This window comes from Hippopotamus amphibius, chromosome 1 (genome assembly GCF_030028045.1).
Source record: "Hippopotamus amphibius kiboko isolate mHipAmp2 chromosome 1, mHipAmp2.hap2, whole genome shotgun sequence".
In the NCBI taxonomy this organism is placed as follows: domain Eukaryota; kingdom Metazoa; phylum Chordata; class Mammalia; order Artiodactyla; family Hippopotamidae; genus Hippopotamus; species Hippopotamus amphibius.
The window spans coordinates 32,349,762-32,375,599 of record NC_080186.1 but is presented as its reverse complement, the minus strand read 5'-3'; the positions used below and the strand labels follow the sequence as shown (position 1 = coordinate 32,375,599).

Here is a 25,838-nt window from a genome sequence, read left to right as displayed (position 1 = left end):
CACAGTGACAGCAAGCGAGTGGTCCTTCCCTGCAATATTTATTAAGGAATTTACACATACACAGGAGAAAGGCAACCAGTTGTGGTTCCCATAGATGAAATCTTTTAAGCAAAGTCTTCTTGCTTTAATATTCAAGTGGGGTGAACAATGACTGGGAGGAAAGCTGCCCAGGTGCTCTGCCTCATACACCTGGACAGGTGGGGACACAGGACAGCCTGGACACACCGGCAGGTGAGAGCGATCGGTGGGCCGGAGAGGGGAAAGGAGGAAGGGAGCCACCAATGGGATGGTAAATTTGTTTTAACTGAAGAAAAACTGGCAACAGTTTAGGCTGTTGATAAATTAACTCCTCTCTGTTGTAAACCTAAAACTAAAAACAAAAACAAAAACACCCAGAGCAGATGGGGAGGGAGTGGGGGGTGGAATCCACACGTACGCATAAGCACGACACACGTTAAGCTCTGCATTCCCACCGGAGGGGCTGGTCCGGAGGCCACAAAGCCAGATCCTACTGAAGGCAGGAAGGAGGCAGGGAACGTGGTGTGTGTTTCTGTGCGGGACTTTGGAGAGCCTTTGGTGCTGATCAAGGCTGGCCCAAGCAGCAAGTTCTGAAGCCTCAGATCCAGAAAGCAATTCAGGACAAAGGAGACTCATGCTTTTGCACGTCCTCATAGGAAGGGGTTTGCCTCGCCGCAGGGCTAGGGCCAACCTGCTCTAAGACCCAAGTAGTATTTCATTTGATTTCATTACTTTCTTCATTCCCATAAATCAGGGGGGCATGACGCCTCCCTTTCCCCCCAAAATTTAAACATATGGAAATAGCTTATCAACAGGTATAGAAGGACCTCTAAACCCTCCCCTCTTTGCCTAAAACACACCCTCTACAGACCTTTCTGTGCCTGATAGGAGGTTTCACCTTGTGGGAAAGGTGTGCACATGTATCCTGCAGTCTAAGTGCCTTCTGCCAACAGTTCCTAAGGTGCTGGTGCCAGAAGAGGACCAGGGCTGAGGCGAGGGAAGGAGTCAGGATGGCTGGGGGACACAGGAAGCAACAGAGAGGTCCGAGTGTTTGGGACATGGCTGGGCTGGGCAGAATGCCAAGTCCCAAGTGACGGGTTGAGCAATTTCTAAACCAAACAGAGAGAGGTAGGAAAGGGGAAGAGGGTGGGGGGAGGAGTTGGGGAAAGAGGCAACATGGGGAGGGGTGCTGGGGAGAGTGGCAGTCATCCAGGTGTGCTGTGTTTATTTCCACATCTGAGGGCTGAGAGTCTGATTTGCTGCCTGTCCGTTTGCACCGTTCATGGACTGTCCGTAGCTCAGCATGCCGTTGGCGCCACAGAAGTTCATCCCAGCCATCTGCTGGGTCATCTGAAAGGGAGAGAGGAGACTTTCAGACCGGGCTGTGGGCATGCGGCCAATCAGAGCAAAAGGCAGGGAAGAAGTCCTTCCGCCTGCGGGGAGGGGAGAGCGAGACAAAGGGGAGCTCTGTCGTGCTACGTGCCCGCCCCGGACCCTCGCGGATCACTCCGAGGCCACCAGGCCACGAAGATGAAGGAGTTTCCAGAAGGGAGATGTTTGTCTGAGGCCAGCGCTCAGGGAGGGGAAGGGGGAACCCCGGGGCGAGTCAACATAAAAGCGGCGTGGGAAGTTATTCTCTTTTTCCTTTCCAGTCTCTCCTCCTGAGAAGAAGGGGCCTATTGTGAACTGGCTGGAGCCAACCCTGAGACCATGAAGAGAAGCCCCCACGCCAGCGCTCCTGTCTCATCTGCAGCAGAGTCACTACCGACAGCGTCACGGAAAGTGCTGTGCAGCGCGAGCGGAGAGAGAAAGAAGAATGGACAAAGGAAGGCAAAAAGACCAACATGTCTTCAGGTCTTCAGTGTATGAGAAGGGAAGCTGCTGGGCGAGAAGAGTCACTGGCATCAGGCCTGGGTGCGGCTGGGGTCTCTTTATGAATTCATTTGAAAGACTGACCTCTGGCAGTGAACAGAAAAACTGTTTATCAAAGAAAAATGCCTTAAATTTTCCAAGCGTGGTACACTTTCTGTTTAAAGTTCTTTTCCTTTAGAAGAAGGTCTATTTTTCTTCCACTATCCTTTGAAGAAAATTTCAAATTTACAGAAAGGTTGAAAGAATAGTGCAAGGAAACCCATATGTCTTTCCTTAAATTCACCAATTATTAACATTTTTTGCCTTATTTTCTCTCTGATATACACATATATATCAGCTTTTAAAAATTTTCGATGGGCACTGAAAATTGCACATATGACATTTCATCCCTTAATAAGTCAGGAGGCATCTCATAAGAAAGACTTTCCTAGAACCTCAATACAGTTAATATGTTCAAGAAGTTTAACATTAATATACTATATTCTAATATACATTTCATTTTTACATCTCTTTAGTCTCCTTTAATCTAGAAGAGTTCCTCCACCATTTTTTCCTGACACTGTTTTAAGAGTCCAGGTCGGTTGTTTTGCAGAAAATCCTTCAATTTAGATTTATCTCATGTTTTCTTGTGGTTGGATCCAAGTTAAATATTTTTGGCAAAAATTCTATGTAAGTGATATTGTGTCCTTCCTAGCATAAGATACCAGGAGGCTCATGAAATGAACGTGCCCCATTGTTGATAATTTTATGTTTGGTCACTTACCTAAGACCATGTCCATCATAGGTGCTTTCCTTGTAATTAATAAGTAATCTGAAGGGTATTTCTTTGAGAATGTGTGAATACCCTGTTTTTTCTACAATTATTAGCTGTCATTCTTCTGCAAAGAAGACTTTCCCTCCCTCTATCCCACACCCACTTTTTAAAAAAATATCACTACGGACTCATGGATTTTTTTTTCTTGTTCTGCAAAGTCTAAAAGTTTACTGGGATATGTCAGAGTTGACCATTCTGAGTCAGTTTTTCCAGATACACAGTGGGTCCTTTCAATATAGTACTCAAGTCTTTTACTTCTAGGAAACATTCTTGTATTATAGTTTTAAATATAGTGTGTTCCACTATTTTGTCTTTCTTCTTGCGGGGGTGGGGGGGCGGGGGGAGGTCCTCCAAATTCTCTAAATATATTTATGTTAGGTCTTCTTTGCCTTACTTCTGTATTACTTTCTCTCTGATTCTTTTTACTGCCCTCTATGTTTAGTTTTCTTTCTCTGAGCTGTTTCATGTCTTTCCTCAGTGCCAAATATATTTTCAGCTGAATCTATTCTCCTTTGACCAACTCGTAATTCAGTCTATTTCTAAGATAACTGTGTCATTTTTCAATTTGTTTCCTGGGTTTAATAAACTTTCATTTCACAACTTCCAGTTTTTCATCCATTACGGTTCTAAGGTTTTAAATTTCTGATTCAAGCTGTTTTGTCTTATATCCAGGTATTTGTAAAAGGACATTTTATTCAGGTGGTGGGCTGTGTGACAGTTTTCTTCTACCTCGTGACTGGTTTTGGGGGAGAATTCCCACTTCCTGAACTGTTTGGATTTTCATTTTCTATTTTCTTCTCATAGTGGTTTTGTATGAACGTCACCTGCCGCTTCCTGTTTAGTTTGCAGCGCTCTGCTTTTCTGAATCAGTAGCGATACAGACATGCGAGAAGGTCTGTGGAGACTAGTAGATTTCTTAGTTCAAGGGCGCCCTCTTCTGTTGGTATAGTGAAATGATTTGGTGGGAAGGAGAACAGTGGATCTTCTGATTTTGTGATTCTCTTTTCCACTTCTCATTTCTTACTTCCCCTTCACCACTAGATCTCCAAAGAGCACCCCCTCCTTCTAAGTCATCCCCATCTCTCCTAGACGCAATGCTTTTCCTAAATTACCTCCCATTATCCTATATATTTCAAGTCCCTTGTTTTTGATTCTCCAAGTAACCAGAATTCTACTCCACCAAGTCTCACACCTCTTCTCAGCATGTCTCTAATCAGGGCAGGGCTTACTCTTTCTAGGGGGTAATTTTATCTATGTTTTGTCACCTCTAGCCCCCTGCTCCCCCTCCTCTTTTCTCATGGTCTCTCTGTGATGCTGGCTCTGCTGGATTTCCGTGTTTATGTGCCTACTGTCATGTAATTTCGGGTTTGTAGTATTATGTCCATTAGATGTGGTAGTTGTGAGTTATGGGTGCTTTTATTTGCACTCCTTGCATATCTGTATAGGTTGTTTTGTTTTGTTCTGTTCTGATGAATGTGTGGATAGTTTTAGAATTAGGCAGTTACCCTTATTCTATAGGAACCCAAACGCCTTAGAAAGTATGAGGTTAGACAGAACTTCTGTTTAAAAAAATAGATACATGAAGCAAACCCAAGAATGTCTCTGGAAATATCTCATTTACACTGTAAGGATTCAGAGGGTAAGGGAGAGACACTGAGTGAGACAGCCTTGAGGGACGCTCAAAATTCTTGTTCCGAGTGAAACAGAGCCGCTTACCTGAGTAAGGTTCCACTGCAGCTGCTGTGCTGGCGGAACCCCATACATGGTCTGAGGCATAGCTGCCATGCCTGCCATGTAGCCGGCCTGCTGGGTGGTCATCATTCCGTTTGGCACACCCATCACGGTTGCCTGCATGCCGCCCATGTAGCCTGCAGGCATGGCCATGGGGGCAACCATCCCAGAAGCTGCTGGCTGAGCCACCATGCCTACTGGTGGGGGCATCATGCCCCCCATTAGGCTGTTAGGAGGTGTGACCCCAGGGAAGCTGGGGTAGGCTGTGGGGTACGCCATCTGAGCAGGAGCCATGAACATTGCTGCCAAGGAAACACACACAGATCTGTTAAAGAGGAACACGCATGAGGTCAGTCCAAGCGCTCACTGGCTGCTCCTTTCCAGCTAGAATTCATCAGGGCTACTCAACTCCGAATGCTCTTTTACAAGCAAGACCGTTCGGCGGAGCCCCTACAAGACTTGCTATGGCTTCCCGCGGGCTGCTGACCCAGCCACTTCCCCTTTAGGGTCCAGATCCAGACCCCGAGTCAGACTTCAAAGAGCTGTGATACCAGACCGCACGGAAGTATGGCTCTGAGTTACAGTAATATCTATCTCCTGATACCTGGTGGCTTCACAAGAAATGTCATGTTCAGGCTTGTCTGAAGTATGATGTCCTGGCCCCGAAGGCAACTACCCCTGTCACAACACTTAATCCCTGCATGCAAGGCCTCACGTCTGCCTGGCACGTTGCCATGACCACGTGGACTCTACCTTGGGCAGGCATCTGGGGAGCCTGGGATCCGTACAGTGACAGGATGGAGTCCTTCGAGAGCTGCTTCTTGCCTGTTTCTTCTGATTTGCTCCCTGGCTCTGGAAACAGGTTCAGGTTTTCGGGAACAGAGCCAGCACTCCCTGCGGTTGGCATGGAACCTACAACCTTAGGGCAAAGAGGGCAGGGCGGGAATTGGAATGGTCCTCACAGGGGTCTCTGTAAGGACCTCCCTCATCTCTCCGCTGCATCCTAACATTTGCAATAAGAGTTCATGGCTCGAGTTAATAGCCTCCTGACACTTTTACCATACAAATATCTGGAAACATCTGATAGTTAAGCTCTGGTACAATTCTTTGTTCCTTAGCAAAACAACGTGATTTGGTGGAAAACTAACACAAAAGCAAATAAAAATGACTTACAAATGATGCAGCCAGAGAGAACTGAGTTAAGATCCCAGTGCCACCGTTTACTAGTTGTGGAGTGAGAGGCTAGTCACAGAACTTTTGTGAACTAATGTTTCCTCATCTTTGAAAGACCCATTTTGCAGGGCTGTGGTGAGTATTTAAATAATAAATGAAACATACAAAATGGTATACAAAATCACCTAGCACTGTGCCTGGTGCACACAGCAGGTATTCCACAAATGGTAGCAAGTCTTTCCTACTTACAAACTCTCTGGGAATAACTCAGGCTGAGGAGTTGACTTACAAGATCAGCCTTTACAATCTGACACACCTTCAACAGAAGTCCAGCCAAAGGGCCCTCTTTTTTGGCGGAAGACAAAATGGAATGAATAGTAACCTTAGGCTGTAACAGAGATGACAGCATTAAGGGAAGAATGAAGAAACCAAAGTCCAACTCCACCAAGGAAGCTTGACTTTGTTCCATGATTAAGTTATCAAAGTCACCCTTTTCAGAATGCTCTTGAATCCTGAGGTGCCCACAAAACTCACCTTTATGGAAACCGAAGAAGAGGGAGATGGAACAGAGGCCAAAAGATCTAAATCCTTCTCTAGGGTATTACTGGTCTTACTATTTGCAATGGAGCAGGACACAGGAGCATCTGGAAAGAGAGATTAAAGTTAAAACATGGCACTGTTCATTAAGCCCATTCCCTCCTTCTGTTCTAGACACAAAGCAGAGAAGGCCCACATGCTTCATCGTGGACCCAGTAATCTAGGCTCTGGAACCACCCAGCTTGGATGGGGCATCTCACAAGAGGCCTCACCCCTCATTCCCAAGGACACTCTGGAGAAGCCTGTAGCCCAGCTTTCAGGCAGAGGACAGCAGAAACCCAGGCTTGAAGGCTACATTAGCACCACCGCAAGAGGGCTGGCTGGTTCCTTTGGGGCTATTTGAGGGGCAAAGCTGTGTAAGATTCATTTTCAGAGAGAAATGAAAAGTATAGACATTAGAAGCCAAAGTAGTCAATAACCTAAAGCAGCAGGAATGGACTGAAACAAAGTACAGCCATCAGTACTGTGAAAGGTAAGAACAGGCTCTATTTCTGAAAGGGGCAGAACCACTAGTTCAGGGTTTCAAAAGTTTGGAGGAAAGTGACCACAAGGTAATGGTCATCTCAGAAACAGGATGCACCTGGAAAACGAGAGGAATGGGGGCAGGGCTCACAGGCGCTGATTTAGTGAAACTTGCTAACATTTACTAAATGCTTAGTTTGCGCTAGGCAAGGAGCTAAGAGCTTTAGAGGCATCATCTCATTTAATCCTTCCAATAAGTCTTTGAATTAGACTCTCTTCATCCTCACTACATAGGTTAGGAAAGTAATGTTTAGAGGTCAGTAAGCTACCCAAGGTCACACAGATAGTAAGTGCAGAGTTGGGACTCTGGTTTCAAAGGCCGTGTTTAACCACGACTCTACTTAACCACTACTCCATCACTGTACTGTCTCCCTGAAAAATGTCAACACTTCTTAGAACAACTGCTCAGATGTAAAACAATAGGAAGAACACAAGGGAAAATCTTAGTGATGAAGCCACCAACTGAAGAGCCCCATCTCTACCTATCTTCCCAGGGTCACAGAGAATTCATTAAAATTTATAAGGTTATGGGAGTGGAAAGGTCTAACTCTTACCAAGGCCCAACAAATCCATGACAGGTGCTGTGGATTTCGGGGAACTTTTCCGAGGTAGCTGTGGATCTTCTTTTTTCTGTGGCTAAGGTGAAAATATGTTACATAAGGAAATAAGCAGGTGTTTTTGAAACTTCTATTCCCCTCTCCACTGTAAAGCCACGGGTATTCTTGTGGCATGGTTGCTGTTTATTCAGAGACTTAACAAGAAACACAATTCAGGAGGTGTCGTGGAAAAAAATCAAGTCAGGGGACTTCCCTGGTGGCGCAGTGGTTAAAGAATCTGCCTGCCATTGCAGAGGACACGGGTTCAATCCCTGGTCAGGGTAGATCCCACATGCTGTGGAGCAACTAAGTCCATGGACCACAACTACTGAGCCTGAGCTCTAGAGCCTATGAACCAAACAACTATTGAACCCACATGGCACAACTACTGAAGCCCATGCACCTAGAGCCCGTGCTCTGCAACAAGAGAAGCCACCGCAATGAGAAGCCCATGTGCCACAACAAAGAGTAGCCCCCACTCTCTGCAACTAGAGAAAGCCCGTGCACAGCAATGAAGACCCAACAGCCAATAAATAGATAAATAAATAATTTTTTTTTTTTTTTTAAATCAAGTCAGGAGGCCCAGTGAAGAGATCAAACCTAAAGTGAAAAACAAAGTTGTCATCTGTGCTTGTTTGGCTTTCTGAAGAGACAGATCTTTCTGAAACCAAGACCACAGATCAGGGTATCCAACAGAAGCAGCTGTTTTTTGTCCCAGGAAAAGCCAAGCATAAAGGCAGGTGTCTGATGGTACAAGAGCCACCACATTTCCCAAGTGATTGGAAAACCTTTAATACCAAAAGGGAGCTCAGTTAAAGTTACCTAATTCGCTCTGCCAATATCACTGAGGACTGTGTTCTGCAGACAGTGAGACTCAGAATAATGATAAAAGACTCTTCCTTAAGCAAGTAGTAAAAAGTCCTCTCTCCCAAGATTCTAAACTCCTATAATGGAGTATCTACTACCACAGCCACAATATGTCCTGTGGGAAAACAAAGGTGCCTACTTCAATATGACAGAGCAAGAATACAAGAAGGGATGGTTTAAAATGGATTAGGATAACCTGGCTCTGGACTGTTCTTCACGAGGTACAGAAGGTCTAAAGAGAGAAGAACTAATGTAGCATCTGCTCAGAAGGTGTCACAGAGCCTTGGCATTCTGCCATGAAACATGCCTCTTGCTCAGATGGGACAGATGCAGTTCCCAAGCTCCCATCTGGACCCCAAAAGAAATGTTATAGACTAGACCAGGCAGCAACAAGGCAATGAGATAGCAGCAGAATGGCAGTGGGTGATCTGATCTAAGTGTGCTCCCCGCCCCCTTTAGCCCCACGTGCAATACGCTATCAACCAACCCCACCCCACCCCTCCCCTCTGCACACATAAACACACCCGAGGCCATCCACACAGTGCACACACTTCCTCACTTACCATTTTAACTTTCTCAAAAACAACAGGTTCCATTTTTTTCTCTGGAGCTGGTTCACTCCCTCTTTTCCACTTGTCATCTTTTTCTTTCTATGATGATTTAACAGAACAAGACAAAGAACAGGCCCCATGGTGACTAACAGTTCAAAAAATTATAATCCCAAATGTCCCAAAAGGGCACAAAAGTCCCTACTGAATCTGATGCAGGAGTTGACAAACCCGGGGATTTCTTGGTGTGGGGCATGAGCACTGGCCTCTTCCACCCTGGCCTCAAGGCTGTAAGAGGCATCTTTCAGATTTCTTAAGCACCTCCCACTTTGCTCTGTCTAAGCCACTTATGACTGCTAGTGTGCAGACAGGGTTAGCTACAGAGGTTAAAACATTTGCTGCCCCTTTCTGACCCATGTTTAACTTGCTCATCTTGGTACAGTGGTGAAAAATGGTCCTCTTACTCGGCACACAGCCTTTGTGATTTTATGACTTCAATCAAAAGTTCTCTCCCTCTTCATCTCCTTTTTTAAAAATCATAAAATAAACCATAATTTTAAGCTTAAAGATTAGAAGAGCAAAAACCAAGGAAATAAGACAAAAACAAGTAAAAGGATTAAAGTATCCCTTTTAGGGTATCCTGAATGCACCCAAAAGCACATCAAAACCAGTATATTAGAAAGTCTCAGTTTTTGTTACTTTCAGAGGCAGTTTCGTAATACTTTCACAGATTATACTGTTACTGGTTACATTTTCATCATAAAAAAATCAAAATGCAAAACAGAACCACAAAGTAAACAAGAAGACAGGCACATAAGAGGAAGTATAGCGTACACAAGGAAACTGGTCAGCCCTGCTAATGATCAAAAAGTGAAATTTAAAATGCATTTTTAAAGTAATTCCCTGGTGGTCCAGTGGTTAGGACACTGCGCTTTCACTGCTGAGAGCTCGGGTTCAGTCCCTAGCTGGGGAACCAAGATCCTGCAAGCTGCACAGCACTGTCCCCCCCGCCCCTCTGCAAAAAAAACGCATTTTGGCGGGGGGGGGGAGAAAAATCTTAATAATAATATCTAATACTGGTAAGGATGGAGTAAAACTACCACTTTTACCCAATGCTGAAGACAGTATAAAACAGTACAACGTCTAGGAAGTATACTGGCAAAAGTATGAAGAAACAAATACTGAAGCCCTTTGACCTAGATAATACCATACTTTGTAATATAGCTTAAGAAAATAATCCAAAACTTGGAAAAGGTCATATACATCAAGAACTTCATCCCAGAATTATATATGCTGAAGAAAAACTTAATCTTTATGCCACAAAGAATAGTAAAATAAACTGTGATCTAGTTACTCACTGAATAAGATGCAACAATTACAAGTTGTGAAAAGTAACAAGTAACATTAAAAAAAAAAGATGTGTTAAATTGAATGAAAGCAGGAGACATTCTATATAACTATATTATATTTAGGCCTCCAAAAAGTAACTACATAGAAGAAAATGGGGGAAACACACCAAGATGATAATCACTAGCAAAGATAAGAGTAGGCATGGATTTTCCACTTTAACTTTCATGTTGTCTGTAAAGTGATAGTATAATCATGAAGAACACACGCAGCTATGTCTGTTTCATACATAGTATAATGCTTTAATATACAACACTTGATTTCTTGAAGTTAAAAATGTCTTATCCGTCCATTTAAAAAGAATACTCTTTAATCAACACAGCCAGTTTCTTTTAGATTTGATACGAAATGCCTTCGCTTAGCAAATGTTAATTCTGAGCATATAAATCTTCACAAGAATATTTTTTAAAAATCTAAGTACATCAAATAAAAAAGTTTGAAACAGCTCTTTGGCACATGGAAATCTTTCCTTCCTAAGTGAAAACATTCAGTGAGTAAAACAGGCTGCTTTCATGGGTACAGTACACCAGCAACATAATTAGGAATGAACACTATCTATCCCCATATAGCTACTCTTTCCTCTTCTCCCACCTGCAGAATTACCTCCCATACCTTTTTCTGATCTCATCTGATTTCGTATGTTCTGATACAATGAACAGAGCTAAGCAGACAGACCATAGTTTTCTACAAATGAAAGGAAACGTTTGTGCTTTGGTTTCAAACCCTTTTTGATGATGCCATCCAAGCCGGAGCTGTACTCTGGGTTGATTCTTTCTTGGAACAGTTACAATAACTTCCAGGTCCCCTTTCTGGATGGCTGTGAGGTAAGGGCCCTTCATACTAAGTGAAGAAGGAATTATCTTTACCTAACTACACGTATTACCCTGCACTTACTTGCCTACACTGAAATCCACCTACCCGTTAGTGCCCCTTTCCACACAAGCTCAAAAGATCAGTCCGGAGCTGTTTCCAGTTAGCGTGACTTTAAGTCACCTGGAAGGGCTTAACACCCTGTGTAAACTGAATGATTTCACTGGCTAGTACATCTTCCATTAAATAAACAACAAATAGAAGACAGATGATAGCAAGATAGGCCCTTTGCTAGAACTGGAGAATCCCATATTTTCCATACTTGCTTGACTAGAGAAACAGTTGATTATTCCAAAGCAAATTTACTACAGAGTCTTGTCAAAGGCTTTTTGAAGGTCTAAATAGTCATATTTATTGGTTCTCCTCTAGTTGTCATTAGTCAGGCATATTTTCTTCTTCCAGAAACCATGTTGTATTTCCTCCTGTATGTTATACTTGTCCAGGTATCATACCCTGTATTTCAGATTCTAACCACATACCTAGGATGAAAAGTGTATTTGGCAACTGGAAGTCTCCTAAAACCCCTCTCAAGAACAAGGGTCCCGTTGGCAATCAGTCCATCGACACACTGGAAATATGTGCTGGTCAAACTGAAGGAAACTCTGGTGATTTAATTACACCTAATTTTGTTGACTTCATTTACAGAAAAAAAAATGCACATACACACACATGTATACACATACACATATTATTCCATTTAATCTAGTATGCCCAACATGTCCATTTGAAGAAATAATTTGGAACTGGGACATCTAAATCCAGATCAAGGTAAAGAATTCACTGATAGCTGGTCCACCCCTGAGGCAAAAGTTTGCTCCATGCTATCTCATGGTCTTGATTCAATAGCTAGATTTTTCTACTATTTTTTTTAATGGTCTTAGAGTATTGTGGTAGCTGTTCTTCAAATTCTCCCCTGGCCTGATTAGTAAGCAAATTACTTATTATGAACAAAACTTGAAAGATTTACAACCAACCCTAAAGGCATTGATGTCCAGGCTCCGGTCCATGTATTTCTTCTTCTCATATTTATCTCGAATAAATCCCTCGACAGCTCTGTGAAAAGCTTATTAAGGATAAAGCAAACAAATCTTCCTCACAGAATGACTGTAAAAAGTAAATCTGTATCCCATGGAACCTTGTTCTCTCTCCCTCCTGCCTGGTTTCCCCACCTGGCTCCTGTCTCTTCACAGGAGGTTTTCCTGACCAAAACCTTAAAATGCCTCCTTCACGGTTACTGCAGGGAATCAGCATTTCCTAGGATTTTCCTTCACAGTAATGATAGCAGGAAATGGGATTAAGCTTCATTCTGACATCAGTGGAGCCCACGGCTGTTCTAGAATACAGGTAAAGCAGTCAATTATCTATTTTAAAGCCCTTATGTCAATAGGTCTTAAACAAAGACACCTGATGCCCCTTAAAAACATAACCTCTCATGCCCCGCTTCCAGATTCTGATCAGCGGCTCCTCTACAGGGCCCCAAACCTGCATTTACCAGGTTCTCCCTTACCCACCCAAAGCAAACTCTAACAAGATGGTCTACAAACCACATTTGGAGAAGCACTGCCTTCAGGGGGCTTGGTTTTGTGAGCTGGGTGCCACCTTCTTTTGAGGGGATGGGAAGAAAGTTATGGATTAACTGGTCAACAACAGTTCATTCTTTCGGCTAGGACATAAAAAGGCATTAAAAATGAATGGCAGTTTTGCTTATTCAACATAGCACAATAAAGTATTCTTTTTATCAAACAGTAGTTTCAGAGATCCAAGAACTATTGGAGATGTCACTTTATGGAAGAATTCAAAGTGAAAAACTGCAGTCAATTCTGAACAAGTCTTCCCCATGTGACACCACCATTCTGACATTAAAAAGTATACATGGGCTTTCTGTGTGTCTTGGTTGCAGGAGAGAGGAAAAGCCAAGACTAATCCACACATAAAGATGGCACAGTTAGATCATGGGTCCTGAGTCTTGTGTGACTCTCCCAAAACACCAAAAAAACCACTCAGCCTTCTAAGTTGCTCCACAAAAGATACGGGTCTATTTGAGGTCGCCGAAAGGTCTCAGGCAGGTAGGCTTCATAAAGTCGGTTTGCCTTTCCATTCCCCATCTCTTGCATGCACTGCAATCAAAGAGATGTGGAAACAAGGAATGTCACATCAAGAAGAAATGAAAAACTTCTCACCCAGTTGCACCACTTTACAACTGAAGAACCAACCAAGGGAGTGGCAGAACTGAGAGTTAAACCCGTGTGTTCTGATTTCCAGTCCATGATTCTCTCTGCTCTACTCCCAACCATTCACCTCCACAGCTGTCTTTCCTGACACCCCTTTTTCCTTTTATTGAAGATCTGTCTGACAAGATACATTTAATCCAATAATAATTCAAGATCCCACTTGAAAGTCCAAGACAGACAGCTGCCAATCAAAATGTATACTTGGCAGGTGATAATCAAGAACAACTACAATTCTGAGTTTATAGCAGCAGTTAACCTATTCTGCTGTACTACCAATAAATGTGTTTCTCATTAGGCTTTTGAAAGACTCCTTAACACTTGTGAGAGATAAATTCCAAGATTTTAAAAAATCTTCAAATTCCCAAATACCTCCATGGCATGTAAATTTCCTTCATAAGCTACAGTAAAGTGTAACTGGAAAATACAACTAACCTTTTAGCCCTTTAGTGAGTCTATAAAAATAATCTAAAGTAACTTGTAATCATTTTTTGTTAAGAATAACCTCTTATTTCTAACACCAACTTTAGCAACTGGTTTTCTTTGGAGCCTCTCTTTTCCCCCAAAACACAGGGGAAAAATTTTTTTTGCTGTATAACAAAGGGAGTTCAACTCGAGGATGGATGATGCCTTAGAGGACCAGGACGGGGAGGGTGGGGGGGAGTCGAGGGAGGGAGGGAATACGGGAATATGTGTATAAATACAGATGATTGAACCTGGTGTACCTCAAAAGAAATAATAAATAAAAAAGACATTAAAAAAAAGATGATATTGGAAAAATAAATAAATAAATTCCTTTAACAAGTTTCAATGCAGGAAGAGAAAGAAGAGAGAACAATGAAGCCACATGGAGGTGTAGGTCTCAGGCCAGGCTGGACTCACTAACTTAAGTGTCTCATGCCCAGCCCACCACCCTAACAGCAAGCAAGACTCATATATGCATTTCTGCAATAAAACATTATTGTAAGTTAGGTGTCGGAGGGTTCGTTCATTTTTTTTTTTTAAGTGAGTATCTAAAACTACAAACGTTAGCTCTGCAAATGCCAAGGGCCTTAGAAAATAATCCAAAGATTCCCCTTTATACCTTCATGGATCCACGAGGGTCCTAGCCCACAGACTACTTGTGTTTTGAAGGAGGTAAAATATAAGTAGAATAACTTGTGTCTTAAATATAAAGATTAAAATTTCTACATGTGACACATGTTTAACAACTAAACTTTCCTTTACCTTCACCTTTGTGCCCAGTCTGACTGAAATTCATCTGGAACTACTTTTACATGGAAGTATGGGAGCAGCTGACTCCCTCTTGGGCTGTGTAAGTACCTGGATCTGTTCTTGAGTCCACTGGTCGAGGTTAACTGACTTTACCCTGGATATGTGCACCCCGAGATTCCTGTGGATTCCCGCACATCGAATGCAGATGAACACACCGATGTTCCAGGAGGCCCATCGTGGCCCTGTGGGGGTCAGGAACAGGGCAACGAAATACAAATTAAAACCACATTCAAGACCCGAACTGGAATATTTAGGTTATCAGACAACATTTCAGCTAGAACATAAGTGAGAGAATTGTTACCACAATCACATTTTGTAAATGTTTAAAACAATTGTTTTAGCTTTTATTTTTATTTTTTTGGCTGCACTGCACAGTTTGCAGGATCTTAGTTCCCCAACCAGGGACTGAACCTGGGCCCTGGCAGAGAGAGCACCGAGTTCTAATCACTGGACCACCAGGGAATTCCCACAATCACTTTTTTTTAAAAAACTGGTTTTGTTCATTCCTCCAAGAATGAGATTTTTTTTTAAAGTTTAAATTTTTTAAGTGTACAATACAGTGATTTTTGGTATTCTCACACAGTTGTGTACCATCACTACTATCTAATTCCAGAACATTTTCAAAAAGAAATCTCAAACCCATTAGCAGGCACTCCCCATTTCCTCCCAACTCCCCCCGAACCCCAGCCCCTGGCAACCACAAATTTATTTTCTGTCTCTATAGATTTGCCAGTTCTGGACATTTCATACAAATGGGATTATATAATATGTGGGCATCTGTGAATGGAGCAGCTTTTTACAGTGTCTGATAATATGAGTGTTGAAATGCAAATATAATATTGTTATTTATGTTTTTAAAAATCCCAGGAGAACAGTGGGAAGTCATGCCACGTTCTATTTAGTATCTAACGTGAACAGCCCTCCCCCAAGAAACATTTCAATGGTAGTGAGACCTGGATTCAGTTTTCCTACTAGGAAAAAAGATACAGACATGCATGCCCTCTCAAGGCTCAGCCTGAAATTTAAAACTTTGTTTATCCTCCCCTCCCCACCAGGCCTATAAAATATGCATCCAGATTCACTTCATAGGATCCTTTCCCCTCGAGCTGATGTCCCTACTTTACCCAGCTATAGAATTATTTAGATTCAGGATTGTCAAATAATAAAGATACTTATAGCAATAAAAAAGATATCTCAGATATGTATTTTAGTAAAAATCTGTTACATAATCTCCCATCCCCTGCCAGCTTTGCTCACCCTCATAATCACTCCAGAAATTTTTCAAACTCCTCTTCCTAATTTTTATACAGGATAAAAGCGACTGACTTTTATAGGACTGCTGCCAAAGACTTACTGAAAAATCACTATATTTCCTTTGCTATCACTCCAGTAGGCAGAAATTTACCACATAAAAGAAGTGTGGTGTTAAAGTTAAAGGTTGTGATAAAGAGGTGAAAAAGACACTAATTGATTTTCTACAGAGATAAACAGGACCTGCATTTGGAACGACAAAGGACACGAGGTTTTGATTCCGCTGGACACGGACAACAGTTTGGTTGGTCTAAGGGTTTTGACAGCAGTTTTAATGAGGGAATGCTAGAATCATATGGCAGAAAATTATTCTTAGAAATCTGAATCCACAATTATTATAAATAAGAATGTAATTTTTTGGACAAAGATATCACTGATACTACGGCAAAAAACTACAAATACAGAAGGATTGAGTCCTCCTTCTAACCACCAGGTGGTGTTCTCTGCCTGAAATTTTATCCCAATATCCTCTTACTGCTATAATCTTCATAGGCTCAGATTTATCTTCTAAAAAGACCTTCAGTCCCTTCAAATCCCCAGACAGATTTGCACAGTAGATCTGCTATGTAGCCTATAAACACACAAATGATCGACATACTTCTTTCAGTGGCAGGAAGTTACGTAAACACAAAACAGAAAACCTAAACGGATGTGAATGTGGTTGCTTAGGGTGCTGTAGGTCTGTTTCGGGTTACAGTTTTCAAAAAGAAACAGATGAAATCTAAATTATATGGGATTAAAAATGGGACCAAAAGTTAATATTTCATGTTTCTTTACCATTTTCCCTTTGCTCTAGATGCTAGAACTCATGATAAGATAGTCAAATTATATTTGTTTGCTAACAAAATCAGAAGCCAAAAACACTAATCAAAAGCTAGCTGTGGAATGCTACGCTATTTGCTTCCTGGCCCCAAGTTGGAGAAGGTGGTTCCCAAACATCTAAGCTACTGTCACAACTGTGGAATTTCTCTGGATCCCATTCCAGAGTATTTCAAGTCTCTCTGCCTCCAAAGAATACAAGACTAAATCCTATTCTGGAGCCACTAATAAGGCCTCGTATAGAAACACAGGCAATAATGTGAGGGTAAGTCAAAAATTATCCGCACTATGGCTGCAGAATTTATAGAAGTTTTACTATAACCAGAATGCGGATAATTTTTGACTCACCCTCGTATTTTCATAAAAAGTCAGAGGAAAGCCTCCCACATCCCTCCTACAGCCTCTTCCCAGTGAAATATGGACAGTTCTGTCTCAGACTCTCAGCCTCCTTTAGTTTTAAGCCACCAGGTTTATTAATCGATAACTGCACACTCCATAAAGGATTCTGAAATTGGAGAAAAGGAAAACACAGGAAAGGCAGTTACTTACATGGCTGAAAATATGGGCAAATGGTGTTGTTATTAAAAGCATAATCTTTGCAGCTAGAAAAAAACTTAGGTTTTGAAGATCAGCTTCATCAATGATTAGCTGTGTGACCTTCAGAGAGATACTTAAACTTCCTAAGCCTCCGTTTCCTCATCTACAAAATGTGTACAATAACATTCACCTCACCACAGTGCTGAGAATATGGAGGGGTAATAATAAAAGAGAGCTACATACGAGAACACAGTATAGAATGAGATTTCTGGAACCCACTTCCCATGCTAAGGCATGTTAACGCATACATATATATATATATATATATATATATATATATATACCCACACTAGGCAATGCCACAGAGTGCTGTTTGTTAGACAGGACTGTGAGTTGCAGTCCTAAAACGTCAGAACCAGAATCAACTGACTGAATAGCAGAAAGAAATTTACCCTTGATACAATTTCAGAGTCTTCTAGAAAACATGAAATTTTAAGCAGCTTCTTTTATCTCCCTCAAAATATTCCTTGAAAATGTACTACTTAAACCCCCACCTGTTCCCCTTTTGCTATACACCCCCTCCCTGCCCTGTGCCCACCCATGCCTCCACCACACACACACACAGGGAGGCGGGCAGTTGACAGCCATCTGCCGTGCCTGGACTCCACAGTAGCTGCTGTTGCTGCTACAAGGCCAGCCTACTTAAATACGGGATGCACACGAAGATGATCCCAGTGTTCCAAAGTCACTGGCCATGGCAACCGAGGAGAAAATGCAAAAGATACCATCTTGAAGTTGAAAATGGAAAGAGACTCTGAGATGCAATATTTCAAACCATTTGGAAAGCAAAGAGGATAGAGAGCGATGTAAACTGGCAGTGATTAGCACAACATGAGAACAAAGTCATGGCTAAGTGAACATATTCATCAGGGGCCTACTAGCAGGCTCAGGAAGCATTAAGCAATATTAAAATGAACAAATAATCACTCTGCAATGAGGGATCGGTAAAAATGAAGAAAGTATATGGATTTGGCTAATCTGTTAAGAAATCGGCTCTAGTAAGTACCAGCCTAGTATCAGGGAAATCTGGGCTTGTACTGACTAGTTGCATGCCTTTTGACAACTTTCTCTAGAGCTTATTTCTACATTTGTAAAATGGGAAGCACATAAGTAAATCCAATTTACATTCAACTACTGGATGGCTTCCACATAACTGAGTTAACTACTGATGCCCGGCTGCAAATTTTTCTTGCTGCTAAAACTTCCCCCATCACCAGAGCTGCTAGGCCTAGAAGGGTTCTGGGCTTGAGAAATCTGCAGGCAGAAGAGAACTAGAGTTACAGACAGCTTGAAGCTACCATTACAATAATTACAACTTGTTGACCTCTAACCTATGGAGTTCCAAAAATAAATGTTGAGGGGGAAAAAACATTGCTACATCCCTGGATACCCACAGTTAGACCTGCTAGCATCTTGGAGCTGTTGAAAAGCTCTTCAACAGGAAAGGTCAAGGAAGGGTGAGAAATTCTCTTCCATCTTCCATCCAAGTCCTGCTGAGTCTACCTTGGAAACTTTCCCGGAAACTATTCATTTCTACCTAAACCTTTTCATCTCTCACCTATAAGCATTCATTCTTTTCTTTTTTTTTTTAAATGGGCAAAAGACTTTTTTGGTTAGCTCTCTTAAATTTTTTTTATTGAAATATAGTTGATTTACAATGTCATGTTAAGCATTCATTCTTTTAATACTATTTACTGAGTACCTACTATGTGGCAAGCACTCTGCCTGCTAGGTACCAGGAATACAAAGTCAGAGACAATGAAGATGAGATTCCCTAATTCAAAGAGCTCATGGACTAGCAACTAATTGGTTTCCAGACTCCCACCAGAATAATCTCTCTAAAACACAAATCTGTACAAATCAGGCACCCAAATATAAACCTTTCATGTAGTCTCAAATATAGAGGTGAAAATGTAAACTGGCGCAAGTCTTTTGAATGGCATGTTCCAAACTGAACTCTCAATCTTTTGTCACAAAACCTTCTTTCTTCATTCTTCTCCATTTTAGTCAATGACACCTCCATCTGTTCAAATGCATCAGTCAGAAATGTATACATCATTTTTTATACCTCTCTCCTTCAACCGCCATATCTATACCATCACGGAGACCAAATATCTCTCAAATCAATAACTCTTCTCTCCATCTGCAACACTGTTTCTCTAATCCAAACTCACCAGATCTCTTGGACTAGTGTGATAACCTCTTAGTTAATGTCTCTCCACTTTTACATTCCCTTCTCCTCCAACCCCAAACCAAAACCATTCTCTGCAAAACAGCCAGCTTGAGCTCTTAAAGAAGCAAAAGTGACCTGGTCATTCAGCTGCTAAAAACCCTTTTAGGGAAGCCTTCCTTCTATCACTGTTGGATTAAAGAACAAAATCCTTAACATGGTCTCCAAGGTTTTACATAATCTGGCCCATGGCTACTTCCCCAGCTTCTCAGCTCCAATCACACCAGCCTTCTTTCATTTCCTCAAAACACCAACATGCTCCTTACTTAGGGCTTTCGGCCTCTGTACATGCTGCTCTTCCTGCCTAAAAAGTTCCTTCCCCAACCACCGTCCACCCCTCGTAGCCTGGTCAACTCCCATATACCATGAAGGTCTCAGCTGAAAAGCTTCTTCCTCAAAGGAGCCTTTCCTTGGTCCCTCAATCTAAACCAGATTGAACGTATTCTCTCTTCCATCTTTTCTCCTCTTTTTACATTTCATTATGGAAAATTTCAAACACACAAAAGCCAAGTAAATTAACCAGCAGCTTCAGCAATTATCAACCTCTGGCCAATCTTATTTCAGCTATACCCCCACACACTCAACTCCCAACCTTGGAATATTTTGAAGCAAACCCCAAATATAATAATACCGTTCCATCTGTATATACTTTGGTATGTGTCTCTAAAAATAAGGACTTTTTAAAGGTTACAAACTTTCCTTTACCCTTTACTTTTTCTAAGTTGTACCATATTTTATCATATATTTATTTGTGTGATTGCTGAAAGTGTCTTTTCCACTAATTTATAAGCGCCACAAGAGCAGACAGACCTGTGATGTTCACTGTCACATTGCCAGGACATAACAATTCCTCGCACATAGCAGGGAGATAAAATTTGTTTAAAAATTAATTAAAAATTACTAAATCCTTTGAACACCGTCCCCCCCAACCCCACCCCCCACCCCCGTAAGAATTCATAAGGGAAACAACATACACAAAAATAAACTCAAAATGGATTAAAGACCTAAATGTAAGGCCAGACACTATAAAACTCCTAGAGGAAAACATAGGAAGAACACTCTTCGACGTAAGTAACAGCAAGATCTTTTTTGATCCACCCCCTAGAGTAATGGAAATAAAAACAAAAGTAAATAAGCGGGACCTAATGAAACTTCCAAGCTTCTGCACAGCAAAGGAAACTATAAGCAAGACGAAAAGACAACCCGCAGAATGGGAAAATATATTTGCAAACGAATCAACAGACAAAGGATTAATCTCCAAAATATATAAACAGTTCATCCAGCTCAATATCAAAAAAACAAACAACCCAATCAAAAAATGGGCAGAAGACCTAAATAGGTATTTCTCCAAAGAAGACATACAGATGGCCAAGAGGCACATGAAAAGCTGCTCAACATCACTAATTATTAGAGAAATGCATATCAAAACGACAGTGAGGTATCACCTCACACCAGTTAGAATGGGCATCATCAGAAAATCTACAAACAGTAAATGCTGGACAGGGTTTGGAGAAAAAGGAACGCTCTTGCATTGCTGGTGGGAATGTAAATTGATACAGCCACTATGGAGAACAGTATGGAGGTTCCTTGCAAAACTAAAAATAGAACTACCATATGACCCAGCAATCCCACTGCTGGCCATATACCCAGAGAACACCATCATTCAAAAAGACACATGCACTCCAATGTTCATTGCAGTACTACTTACAATAGCCAGGACATGAAAGCAACCTAAATGTCCATCAACAGATGAATGGATAAAGAACATGTGGTACACAGATACAATGGAATATTACTCAGCTGTAAAAAGCAATGAAACTGGGACATTTTTAGAGACACGGATGGACCTAGAGACTGTCATATAGAGTGAAGTGAGTCAGAAAGAGAAAAACAGATATCGTATATTAACACATATATGTGGACTATAGAAAAATGGTACAAATCAACCGGTTTGCAAGGCAGAAATAGGGACACAGATGTAGAGAACAAACATATGGACACCAAGTGGGGAAAGCGGAGAGGGTTGGGGGGGAATGAATTGGGAGATCAAATTGTACACTCTAAATATATGCAGTTTATTGTAAGAAATAAAAAAATAAAAAGTTAATAAAAAGATTAATTAAAAGTTACTAAATCCTTTGAACACCATCCCCCCCAACCCCACACCCACCCCCGTAAGAATTCATCAGGGAAACAGGTCAAGTACACAAAGAAATACAAGGGTGAGTCAAAAATTATCCGCACTCTGGCTATAGAATTTATAGAAGTTTTAATATAACTGGAGTGCAGATAATAATTTTTGACTCACCCTCGTATATTAAGAATGTTCATTGATATAATACATTAATGTTCTAACAAAAACTATCAACAGATTACATAAAAGAACTGTGGTATCACCACAAAATTAGGGAAAAAAATTTGTACTCTTTATTTATTATAGAAACATATCCATGTTCTGTTAATTATAAAATACGATTTTAAACAGTATACGTAAAACAAATCAAACCATTTTTGTTTAAGACTGTGAATAAATGTATATGTATGCAGAGAAAAAATGTCTAGAAGAATATATGAAAAATATTAAAAGCTATTATTTCTGGGTAGTGGAAGTGTGAAATATTTATTTTCCTATTTTTTTACATACCCTCTGAATTGTTTGCAATGAACTTGTATTACTTTTGTAATGAGAGAAACAGTACAGGTATTTAAAAAACAAAACAGCACAGCCACCCATGTGTTACTGGCTGCAGGATAAGTTGAAACTCCTTAACATGATAATAAAGCCCTTTAAGAGCCTGTGCTTTACGCAGGAAGAGCAAGTCATCATTCTGAAATATGTCATGACTCACACCTCTTTGCCTACACCTTCTTCCTACCTGGAATGGCTTTCTCCCCAATTCCCTGATCAACAAACTTCAAAGTCTAGTCCAATGTTACCTCTTTCTGTGAGGCCATCAGGGGAATAAACCTTGACCTTCACTATGGCTAAGAGTCCACTGCATGCTTTGCTCTTCCAATACTTAATATCTTATTACAGTTAGTGGCTTACAAGACTCTCTTGCCCTAAAATAGACTATCAGCTCTGGAAGGCAAGGACCTCATCCCTTCATCATTTATCCCAAACATTTAGCACAATGCTTGCAAGTAGTACATACAAAATAAGTATTTGTTAAATGAAGTCATCAATTAGCAAGATAAAAAGCATACAATTTTTCCCTGTTTTGCAAAATGAAGGGAGAAGAAGTTTTCAAACACCTTCAAGGCGAAAATATTGCACAGAAAAGGGATTAGGTTACTTTGGTGAGGCTCCAAAGGCAGAACTAACACCAATGAACAGAAGTTGATTTTGGCACACTCTGGGGAAGGATTTCCTAACTAATAATTAAGGATGTGTGAAAACAAATGCAGCATATCCAGAAATAGTGGAATCCCAGTAAGTGCAAGTGTTCAAGAAGAGGCTGGGTGATTGACTCTCAGGGATGGTAGAGAAATGATCCCTGTGCAGTGGGTGGGGTAAACCATGAGCTGTAAAGTCCCTTCTACTACTATAGTTCTACTGGCTGATTTGTAGGAAATTTTCATGTCCCTTCCTACTTGAAATTCAATGGTTCTGAAAGTGCAATGTGAGATAATCTATGAAGATGTTAGATCTTTTTTTCTGGGGGTGGGGGCGGTGGCAAGCCATGAAGCATAAAGGATCTTAGTTCCCCCACCAGGGATCGAACCCATGCCCCTTGCAGGGGATACATGGTGTCCTAACCACTGGGCAGCCAGGGAATTCCCTGAAGATGTTAGATCTTGATGAATCTAAAAATATGAAATCAAAGTCAGTTCATGGAGCCTATGACTGGCACTGAAAGCTGGTTTAAATGTGATAGACACGTAAAGAAGAACTTCCATCAACACATTCTGATTTGAAAATAGAGGCAATTTCTCTTGAACTTGGTCTGTCACTAACTTCAACATGAAATTTGGGAATCAAAGCGAAGAAGAAGCAGTATTTGTTTTAAGAACAATTCTAATGCTACTTACCTCAGTTCCACTCATTATATCCCTTCAATCCCTGATTCACTACAAAGAAGAATACACATAACACCAGTGGCATCTTGGAGAAATTAAGTAGGGCTACTAAGAGGTATGTTTACCAGCCTATTTCCATCAACACAAAAGAGAATTCACCTAGTTCCCTATTCCACAATAACAATAAACAGTAACTTTGAACTTCTGTAAGTACAGACATTTTAAGGAACCATGAGGCCAAAATAAGGGCTTACTCAATCAACCTCTGCTCTCAGAATGCTCTGCAAGAGAAGTAAGTCCCTTTCCATCCGGTCCATCTTGCAAGAATGTTATTTCCTTTTGTCAAAAAGAGACACTGTCAACATTCGCATACTTGAAAAAAGCAGAAGTTACATTTTTTAAATGTCTGAGACAAAACAAATTGAAAGATTTCTGAGATTGATTAGAGAATAAAGGCAAATACTTCACCAAGGAATTTAAAATTGGAAACATAGATGGAGAGAATGTTAGAAGCAGTTGAGTCTAGCCTTCTCATTAGTCATTGCGATCCTTTTATCTGGTTCCTCCATGAACAGCTCTGGTATTAAGTCAGTTAGGTACCATTTCAAAAGGAAGGCCATTCTATGGTTGGATGGCACTGAATATTAGAGATGCCTTTTTTATACTGAGTCCCATTAATCTGCCTTCTTACCATTTTTACCTCCTGGTGCTGCTTCATTACTCCTCCCATATTTATATAAAATAACAAAAAATGCAAGATACAGAGAGAGGTTTGGAGATTCTAGAAGAAGAGAGCAGCTATTCTACACTCAACCAAAATACAAGCCAGTTGAGCCAACTTAATCCAGGAGGTCAATGATAGAACTGATGTAGCAAACAAACTGCTACAATATCCATGGAAATGAAGCAAAGCAACATTATCCTCCTACCAGGTAATCAGAAAAAGGCGGTTAAAGTAGAACACTGCTGAGCACTCATGATGAAATAATTAGTCAATCTACGTGTAAACCTGTTTCAGCAGTTAACTTAAAATGGTCTTTCTCTGAAGACGTTAAAGCTTGTAACACTAGGAAATCAACAGGGAAGCGGACTAGGGACTAGTGGGAAGAAAGGAGGAGACATTCTTCATCTTTCTCTTGTTATTAGCAGTGCTTACAGACAATGGGTCGTCCTTGATTTTGCTCTATTCTGGAGGGGGGCGGGGGGGGGGTGCGGGGGGTGCAGAAAATTAAATACAACTGAAAAAGAGCCTAAAACAATAAAACAGGCAAAGGGCCAGTGCTAAAACAAGACACATGTCTACAGCTGGGTGCAGCAATTTTCTCAGCTTCTCTATACACTGCCTATTCATCTCCTTTATATCCTTGGAAAACCAGTACTTGCTCTGAACTAGCCCAGTAACATGCTTGTACATATCTCATGTTATTTACCTGACCCCTGCTAGCCACAAAGCTATGGGCTAAAAGATAGTAACTGTATTTCTAAAATTCATTAAACTATTCTGAAAAGACTAAAGGAAGGGCAGTTAACTTTTAGTAAATTTAGCTCCACGTCAGTCTTATTTGCCTTATTTTATTATTAGAAGGTAGAGATTGACTGTGGGTTAGGCTCTAACTCTTCCTTTCTGGTTATCCCAGCTGTGGATGGTAACTAACGTACACTTAGGTGATATTTCTGGTGATAAAACTACCAAATCAACCAACCAGTACCATTATTACTCAACTCTATTTCCCAGAATACTTCAGAAGGGGAAGGGCCAGGTCCTCGTTTGAACGTTTTCTTTTCTTTTTTTGGCTCTGAAAAGGACATTCTGCTAAGGTATGTGCTGATGATGTCACTGCCCCATTCAAAGACATGTAACTTAGACCCCCATTGTCAACTGAACTCCAAACTTAAGTGTGGTTTAAATTCTTCCATGATCTGGGCCTTTCTAGAATCAATTCTTATTATTCCTCTTCTCACTTCTATACACCAACAAAGACATCACTTCCCCTAAAACGGTGTGTGCAGTTGCCAGCTGCCAGGTTCCAGCCACACAGAAAAAGCTGAGAGGGTGACTCCTACCCACAGACACCCAGAGGTCTTTCTCTGATTTGGGGACAAGAGGCAATCTGAGGGAATCCTGGACAAGGTGAGTCCCTGATTCTCCCTTCAGGGCCTCCGACTGCCACAAAGGTGTCTTTGCAGCCAGTCCTGCAGCACCTGGACTGGTCTTGGGGTTTCCCTGGGAGGTTCTGGTATGTGATACTGTGATTGTTTTCATAGTAGAGAGCTGATATATTTTAAGGAGGGGAAGTCTCTTGGGGTTTCCCTGGGAGGTTCTGGTATGTGATGCTATGATTG

At 41.2% G+C, this 25,838-nt stretch overlaps 1 protein-coding gene across 1 annotated transcript in view; it reads right to left on the bottom strand.

Moving 5' to 3' along the window:
* Positions 1-2: 2 nt before the first annotated feature.
* Positions 3-25,838, bottom strand: part of SMAP2 (small ArfGAP2) — a 44,120-nt gene continuing 18,284 nt past the window's right edge. Inside the window, exons 2-10 of the mRNA XM_057706737.1 lie at positions 14,567-14,700; positions 13,047-13,132; positions 11,990-12,068; positions 8,754-8,840; positions 7,282-7,363; positions 6,143-6,252; positions 5,189-5,354; positions 4,421-4,737; positions 3-1,368 (exon numbers count right to left, since the gene is read on the bottom strand). Coding sequence (XP_057562720.1) covers positions 1,243-1,368; positions 4,421-4,737; positions 5,189-5,354; positions 6,143-6,252; positions 7,282-7,363; positions 8,754-8,840; positions 11,990-12,068; positions 13,047-13,132; positions 14,567-14,700 — 1,187 coding nt within the window. The 3' untranslated portion in view covers positions 3-1,242. The remainder of the gene's footprint in view (positions 1,369-4,420; positions 4,738-5,188; positions 5,355-6,142; positions 6,253-7,281; positions 7,364-8,753; positions 8,841-11,989; positions 12,069-13,046; positions 13,133-14,566; positions 14,701-25,838) is intronic.